Source organism: Ammospiza nelsoni, chromosome 20, assembly GCF_027579445.1.
Source record: "Ammospiza nelsoni isolate bAmmNel1 chromosome 20, bAmmNel1.pri, whole genome shotgun sequence".
Classification (NCBI taxonomy): Eukaryota; Metazoa; Chordata; class Aves; order Passeriformes; family Passerellidae; genus Ammospiza; species Ammospiza nelsoni.
In genome coordinates, this window is record NC_080652.1 from 9503654 (window position 1) to 9512508 (window position 8855).

At 50.6% G+C, this 8855-nt stretch overlaps 1 protein-coding gene across 2 annotated transcripts in view; it reads left to right on the top strand.

Annotated features, from left to right (window-relative positions):
• The window catches only part of NOTCH1 (notch receptor 1), a 42456-nt gene extending 38921 nt beyond the window's left edge, over positions 1-3535 (top strand). For both annotated transcript variants that reach the window (XM_059486233.1, XM_059486234.1), the window contains exon 34: positions 181-3535. In XM_059486233.1, coding sequence (XP_059342216.1) covers positions 181-1653 — 1473 coding nt within the window. In that variant the 3' untranslated portion in view covers positions 1654-3535. The remainder of the gene's footprint in view (positions 1-180) is intronic.
• The last annotated feature ends 5320 nt before the right edge of the window (positions 3536-8855 follow it).

Consider the following 8855-nt stretch of genomic DNA (forward strand, 5'->3'; position numbering starts at 1 on the left):
CTGGGTTCCTGGTTTGATACCAGTACAAGGACATGGCTCAGGAGGGTAGGAAAAAGAAGGAGCAAACCCTCACCAGAGGAGAGATGGTGGCCACCCAATGACACGGGTGTGGAGCTCAGGGCAGTGCTAGCCAGGAGAATCTGTGAACTCAACCCTAACCAAACCCTTCTGGCTTTGCAGGAGGAGACCCCACTGTTCCTGGCAGCCAGAGAAGGCAGCTACGAGACCGCCAAGGTCCTGCTGGACCATTTTGCCAACCGGGACATCACGGACCACATGGACCGGCTGCCGCGGGACATCGCGCAGGAGCGCATGCACCACGACATCGTGCGCCTGCTGGACGAGTACAACCTGGTGCGGAGCCCCACGCTGCACAACGGGCCCCTGGGGGCTCCCACCCTGTCCCCCCCGCTCTGCTCCCCCAGCAGCTACATCGGCAACCTCAAACCCGCCGTGCAGGGCAAGAAGGCCAGGAAGCCGAGCACCAAGGGGCTGAGCTGCAACAGCAAGGACGCCAAAGACCTCAAAGCGCGGAGGAAAAAGTCGCAGGATGGGAAAGGGTGTCTGCTCGACAACTCTGGGGTGCTGTCGCCCGTGGATTCCCTGGAGTCGCCGCACGGGTACCTCTCGGACGTGGCCTCTCCCCCATTGATGACCTCTCCGTTCCAGCAGTCCCCTTCCATGCCTCTGAACCACCTGCCGGGCATGCCCGACGCCCACCTGAGCATCAACCACCTCAACATGGCGGGCAAGCAGGATATGGCCATGGGCAGCTCCAGCAGGATGGGCTTCGACTCGGTGCCACCGCGTCTGTCCCACCTGCCGGTGTCCAGCCCCAGCACGGCCATGAGCAGTGCCCCCATGAGCTTCTCGGTGGGCAGCGGGGCCAGCCTGAACGGGCAGTGTGACTGGCTCACCCGGCTGCAGAACGGCATGGTGCAGAGCCAGTACAACCCCCTGAGAGGCAACCTGCAGCCCGGGGCTCACCAGCAGCCCCAAAACCTGCAGCACGGCATGATGACCTCGCTGCACAACGGGCTGCCCACCACCAGCTTGTCGCAGATGATGAGCTACCAGGCCATGCCCAACACCCGCCTGGCGTCCCAGCCCCACCTGATGCAGAGCCAGCAGCTCCAGCAGATGCAGCAGCAGCAGCAGCAGCTCCAGCAGCCCAACCTGCAGCCCCCACAGCAGCAGCAGCAGCAGCCCCAGCAGCCCCAGCAGGCGCCGCAGCAGCCGCAGCAGCACCACAACCCCAGCGGCTCCAACCTGGGCCAGAATTTCCTCGGTACGGAGCTGAGCCAGCCCGAGCTGCAGCCGGTGAGCGGCGGCGCCATGGCCGTGCACACCATCCTGCCGCAGGATTCCCAGCTGCTGCCCACCTCGCTGCCCTCCTCCCTGGCCCAGCCCATGACCAGCACGCAGTTCCTGACCCCTCCTTCCCAGCACAGTTATTCCTCCCCCTTGGACAACACCCCCAGCCACCAGCTGCAGGTGCCCGACCACCCTTTCCTGACGCCGTCGCCGGAGTCTCCGGACCAGTGGTCCAGCTCCTCTCCGCACTCCAACGTGTCCGACTGGTCCGAGGGCATCTCCAGCCCTCCCACGAGTATGCAGTCACAGATGGGACACATCCCCGAGGCCTTCAAGTGAAAACAAAAACAAAAAAAGGTGTTTTAGAGACGCTCGCTGCGAGCCAGAAGCTCAAGGGAGATTTTTCTCTTTTTTTTAAAAGGACGCATCGGATGCTTTTATTAAAGGATCCTTTTTAAATATGTTTTTATAAAAAAGGAAAAAAAAAAGACAAGAAAAAGACAAATTAATTCCTTTTTTTTTTTTTTTTAGTATTTATTTATGTACTTTTTATTTTACACGAGAACACTGCCTTTTTATTTATATGTTCTATTGTTAAGAACTCAGTGTGGGACACCAGTTGTGTTTCGAGAAATCAACAAATTAGGTTTTTATAGGATGTTCTCTTTTGTTTGGGGGGGTTCATTGTGTTTGATTTGAGAGGAAATGTTTATGTAAAGCTATAAGCAACGATTTGTGATTCTGAAATGCCATTAATTTATTTTTTTTTCTCTTTCAACTCAGAATGAAAGGTGAGAAAGAAGAGGGGAGGGAAAAATTGACTAAGTACCACTCCTTAAAGGGAAAAAAATTAAGTATGGACAAATTTTTTAAATGTACTTTAAAATGTTTCCTTTGCAATTATATGAGAGGACATTTTATGGTACCAGTCATGAATCTTTGTTTAAATTTCAGTATTATATAGTTGTACATTTGCCTTGATAATAGAAATTTTTGTTCTCTCTTGTTTTTATATATATAAAAATATATATATTTAAATGATTTTTATGATCTAAAAAAAAAAAAAGAAAAAGAAAATCAGGATTATAGACTTGTAAGAACAGTTTCTAAGCTAAAAAAAAAACCCTACAAAACATGAATACTGTCCCTCATCAAAAACAAATGTATTTACCAAACTTCCAAGAGAGCAAGCCCATAACTATGGAGTATATACACAAAAGAGACTTAATTTTACTTTGAATATCTTTACTGATTTTTCGTTTTGTTTTCGCGTTTGAGTAACTGTTTTGAGAAATAAATGCCAATATAAACTTTGTAAACCACATCCTTATTTTAAGGATGGCCTGCCTATTTTTTAGAGGAGGGCGTGTCTGGCAGTGCAGACACCCAGAGTGAGATTACAAAGCATTATCACACTGCCACCCCCACGTGCCCCTCTGGCAGAGCCCTCACTGGGTGCCCAGTGGGATGTGCTGCTGGTTTTTGGTGGGAGGCTGGACTGGCCAAACTGGAGGGCAAGGGGCCAGCACAGCTGTGCTGTGAGACGTTGACATTTTGTTCTGTGACGTTAGCCTGGAGTGATGCATCTTTTTTTATATTGATGTGCACTCTTTCTGTGTATCATGTAAAATATAGTATAAGCCTGTGGCAGATTTAATGTTTGTAAATATGGGGGTTTTTTTGGTTTTGGGGGTTTTTTTGGTTGTTTTTTTTTTTTTAAGAAAAGGTGGATTTTGTTTCAAAAATCTAAATGAGCAAGTCTTAAATATATCATAAATATATCACCTTATAGAGGTGTTGAAATATCACTCACTCGGGTGCAAAAGCAAGCAGACACCCTCAGACTAGATAATGTGTATGGGACAGGCAGATAGAGAGCAGTTAATCAAGAAAACCTGAGAAAAGGGTTCCTTTTCCTCATTCCTTTCTATTAGAACACCAAATAAAATGGATATTTCTCAAGGCACAGTGCCTTGCGGAGCACTCATCTTAGTTAACATTTCAGACCATTGTTATTGTGACACGCCTAATATGAGTGATAAAAACATCACGTGGTGTTGAATCTTCCTATGTTTTATAAACTAGAGTGTAGTTTAAGAAAAGATATCTTCTGTAATAAAGTTATCTACATGCAAAGTTGTAGTTTGCAAAAATGATGTATTTTTTTTGGTTAACTGATTTGCAATAAATGATGCTTCTGGGCATCTAGATTTTACTAAAACTGGAACTTGGTGTTTTTGTTATGGGTCAGTTGAATTCTGCATTTGACACCTTTCTTTCAGAGATGTTCCCTTGCACAGAGGGCTGGAACTTCCTCAACATTTTCTTCTCTGTGTGAAAACTTAGGGAAGAGCTTTGGACAATGAAGATTTCTCTTTAACTTCTGCTAAGCTCTCACTGACCTGAGACACCTGAGCAAGGCAGGAGGGGCTTTGCCCAGGTGCCTTTTTACCTGCTGTGGGTGCTCTGATATCCTCAGGCCATCAGGTCAAGATCTAAAAGAGGAAACATGGAAAAATTGTTGTAAAGAATGTCCCTCATGCATCTTCAAAAAAAAGCCAGGAACAGCAGCACCAAGAGGGAGTTTTACTTGTGCCACCCAGAAATGTTTGCTGTCCTTGCTGTGCTCAAGATTTTTAAGGTAATTTAATTTCATTTCATTTCATTCTTTCTCTACCCCACAGGGGCTCTGCAGTGCAAATGCAGCGGCAAAGTCCCCAAATAACTGGATATAAATAGCAGGGCCACTGACCTCCTCCCAAATCCCATAAGCCTGGAATGCTGGTATTTTCCACTCCGTGGCTGGGCAGGGAGAGGGTTTGTGTGTGCAGGGGCCTGGTGTCCAGCCCCAGACGCATCCAGGGCCACCACACACCTGCTGTCCAGCTGGTCAGCTCCTGCTGCTGGGACAGTGGCATTCATGTGCCACCCTCAGCACTGAAATGCACCTTCAGAGCTCAGGGGGGCGTGACGTTCCAGGAAAGGGAGCCCCAAACTCCATGGAAAGGGAGAACAAACCCTCTTTTCTCTGCAGAAATGTCACCAGTGAGGATCTCAGCAGCCAGAGGGACATCCTGGAGGGAGCTGGGCTTCCCAGGATGTGTCACCCCCTGCCTGTGGCTGCATCCCATCTGGAATGCTCAAAACGGGGTGTGTCTGCCTGCAGAGTGACTCACACAGGAGCTGCTCAGGAATCCCAGCCAGCCCAGGCTTCTCCCACATCCCAGAACCAGCCCAGCACAGCCCCAGTGCTGCCACGGGGCTGGGACAGGCTCATCCCAAAATCCCATCCCAAAATCCCATCCTAGAACCCAGCCCAGCACAGCACTGGGACAGGCTCATCCCAAAATCCCATCCCAAAATCCCATCCCAGCATGGCCCCAGTGCTGCCATGGGGCTGGGCAGGCTCATCCCAAATTCCCATCCCAAAACCCATCCCAGAACCATCCCAGCACAGCCCCAGTGCTGCCATGGGGCTGGGACAGGCTCATCCCAAAATCCCATCCCAAATTCCCATCCTAGAACCATCCCAGCATGGCCCCAGTGCTGCCACGGGGCTGGGACAGGCTCATCCCAAAATCCCATCCCAAAACCCATCCCATCCCAGCACTGGGACAGGCTCATCCCAAAATCCCATCCCAAATCCCATCCCAAATCCCATCCCAGCACAGCCCCAGTGCTGCCACGGGGATGGGACAGCCTCATCCCAAAATCCCATCCCAAAATCCCATCCCAAATTCCCATCCCATCCCAGCACTGGGACAGGCTCATCCCAAAATCCCATCCCAAATCCCATCCCAAAATCCCATCCCAGCACAGCCCCAGTTCTGCCATGTGGTTGGGACAGCCTCATCCCAAAGTCCCATCCCAAAACCCATCCTAGAACCAGCCCAGCCTGTCCCAACCCCATGGCCCAGTGCTGCCATGGGGCTGGGACAGGCTCATCCCAAATTCCCATCTCAGAACCATCCCAGCACAGCACTGGGACAGTCTCATCCCAAAATCCCATCCCAAATTCCCATCCCAAATCCCATCCTGCATGTCCCCAGTGCTGCCATGGGGCTGGGACAGGCTCATCTCAAAATCCCATCCCAAATTCCCATCCTAGAACCATCCCAGCATGGCCCCAGTGCTGCCATGGGGCTGGGACAGGCTCATCCCAAAATCCCATCCCAAAACCCATCCCATCCCAGCACTGGGACAGGCTCATCCGAAAATCCCATCCCAAATTCCCATCCCAAATCCCATCCCAGCACAGCCCCAGTGCTGCCATGGGGCTGGGACAGGCTCATCCCAAAGGGAGGAGGCATTAGAAGGATCCTCTCCTGCCTGGTCCCCTGTAAAACTGAGTCACTCACGGGCAAGGCAGGAATTTGGCCTGGAATAGATGAAAAAAAGGGGTTTATGAGGATGTGGAAAATAATGTGACATTGCAAGAGGCAGCACGTGTGGGCTGGTTTAACAAGAGGGGCTGCAAAGCAGGGGATTTTCCATGAGGAATGGTCAGAGGGACGGGATGAGGAAAGAGGGGGCTAAATACCATGGAAAGAAGCAAAGGGATAGATATTAATTAATTGTCCACTAGGTAATTCAAACTAGAAGTCACTTGAGGTTTTTAAGGAGTAGAGGGGAAAGGGTGCAAAAATTTAGGTTTTAGGTGTTTAGCCCCAAATTGCTTTGATTTATGAAGGCATCTGGTCACCAAACAACCTGTGGGTAAATGTGGTGTCACAGATCCAGCTGGGACAGAGGCTTAGTTAAAGGAGAAATGAGAGAAATGCCCACAGTTTCAAACTCTCACAATTAAGGCTTCTTCCCACACCAACCAACCCACCACAAGCTCATCTCCACCTGGTGTGGATGAAGATTTTTGGGAGCTGAACTTCAAGCCCCCCCAGCACCAGGAGATGCCGAGGAGTGATGGATCATGGCGAGCAGGGCTGTCTCAGCATTCCAGGTGAAAAAAGCCGAGAAGCACCAAAATCACATCGCACACATCCCTCTCATACCCGAGGGAAGGGTTCAGGAGTGCTGAAAACAAGATTAGCCCTGGCTATTGCCATGGCAGGTATGGAATCCCTGCACCTGAACTATTTGTTTACATGCTGGAGGGCTTGGTTTGTTTTTTTTTTTTTTTTTCCACTTTTTGTTTTCATTATTCCTGCTCAATTAGATGGGAGATTCAGACATTTAGAAACTGCTACTCTGTATTGCCTCTCCCTCCAGGCTGTGTTGGTGTTTGCTCAGAAAGTTGCTCACAGCTGCTCCAGCCCCGATTGAGGAATTTTTGCTGCGGCTGAAATCAGCCCCTGGAGAATGTGCAAAAGGAGCCAAATTCATCTCGGGTGCTCAAATCACACAGGGGTTAATGTGGCTGGGGTAGTCTGAATAATCACAGCAACTGAATGAGTAAATAAATAAAACTCAGGTTGTCCAGTTGGCCAACACGGTGCAGAATACTGGTGAGGGATAGAGATACCCTCCTCTAGCATTTTCCATGTTTCTAAACTCAAAGAATGATCCTTTTCACAGCAAGCCCGTGGGGCAAGGTTGTGTTTCTGGTTGTGTGCAACCTGAAGACTGAATAAATTACCAGGAAAAGGCCAGAGTGAGTTGTTTGTGTTGTATCCCAGGTGAGCAGAGGAGCAGAGCAGCTGCAGCTGCCCCTGGATCCCTGGAACTGTCCCAGGACAGGGCTTGGAGCAACCTGGGATAGAGAAAGGTGTCCCTGCCCATGGCAGAGGGTGGAATTGGATGATTTTTAGTGTCCTTCCCAAACCATTCTGTGATTCTGTGAAGCAGGAGAGAAGGACACATGCTGTCCTCACTGGCAAAGGTTTCAATTTATAATAGGTCAGTCAAGCCCAGAACTATTGCTGAGTACAGCAAACCAGCTAGAAAACTTCAGGTTAAAAAGGGATTGCATGCTTTAATGTGGAAATTCTTTACGATCACATACATATAAAGAGAACAGCAAAGGTGAGATCCCATTGTTGATGTTTCCATTGTGTACCCCTGTATAAGGGGGTTAAATATGTAACATAGATATCTAACTATAGACACAGATGTGAGCTATTGATGCTGTTTAGCACACAAAAAAGCCAATCAGGCTAATTAAAACCATGTTTCCTCAGATTACACCTGTTGGGGGAGGTATCAAGGGAGAACCAGGGCTTAATCTGCTACTCATGCCTGCGCAGGGAAATTGTATTAGACAAGCTGGTTTAGACGAATGTTCCTACAAAAGAGGGAGATGAAAGGCACTTAAAAATCACAGAGCTGCCTCTGGTTCCCACACCAGCATCAAAGTGCTGCTTCCCCTGCCTGGCCGGGGCTTTGAGGATATTCCCCTGCTTTAATGATGGGAGTGCAGGAACAGCTCTGCACTGATAACGACCCCTGATTAAGATGTTTGTTTAGCTCCTTGTGTTTTCCTCTCCAAGGCTTGTCGGGTGCAGGGTGGGACAGTGTCAGCACAGGGAATGGCAGATATTCTGATGGTTGGAATGGGGGTTCACCCCCCTAAAAATTTGTCTTTGTGTAAAATAAAGCTGCAATTCACGGAGCGAAGCTGATGAAGGGTCTGGAGCACCAGGGGTGGCTGGGGGGCTCAGCCTGGAGAAAAGGAGGCTCAGGAGGGAATGTTTTGTGCTGCTTCTGGGCTTTTGATTCCCAAAAAGCTGTTTTCATGGAGTCACAGACTGGTGTGGGTTGGAAGGGACCTTCAAGATCATCTCGTTGTCCCTGTCCATTATCTCATTCTCCCTGTGCACAGCTCCCCAACAGGAGGATGGACAAGGGACAGGGTGAGAGGAAATGGCCTCCAGTTGTGCCATGGGAGGGTTAGCTTGGATATTTGGGAAAATTTCATCACAGAAAGGGTGGCTAAGCCTTGGAGCAGTGTTGGAACCATCATCCCCAAAGTGTTCCAAAGGGCACACGGATGTGGCACTTGGGGACAGGGTTTAGTGGTGAATGTGATGCTCGGTAATCTTGGAGGGATTTTTCAGCCTTAAGGATTCTGGGATTCGTTTCTGATTCTGCTGCTGTTGGACACGTGCACCCCAGCCTTCCCCAATTAATGAGCCTTGCCTAATTAGGCCCCCACGGACGTGCAGGACGGGACCTCGCTGTGCAGCTTCGCTCTGTGAGGCAGAATCTCATTTTCCGTGTCTACAACTCGGATTTCTCAGCTCCGGCAGCCCCCGGCCCGCGATGGGCAGCGGCGGCCCCGGAGCGGCGGAGCTCTGTCCCGCCCTGGCGGCCACCCGCGCCACTGCACCCGCACCGGCCAACCGGAGGCACCGGGACCTGCACGGAGCCCTCACGGCACCGCGCTCCGCCACTCCCCGGCACAGGGGCGAGATCCCGGTGGCACAGGGGCGACACCGGGACGAGGCGCTCCGACCGGGATTCGAACCTGTGATCTTCCATCCCGCGACCGCCCCAGTCGGGATTCGAACCCGCGGCCCCTCCCGCCGCCGGACAGCAACACCGCCGGCTGCGCGCGCCGCCGTGACGTCATCGCGCGCCGCGCCGTG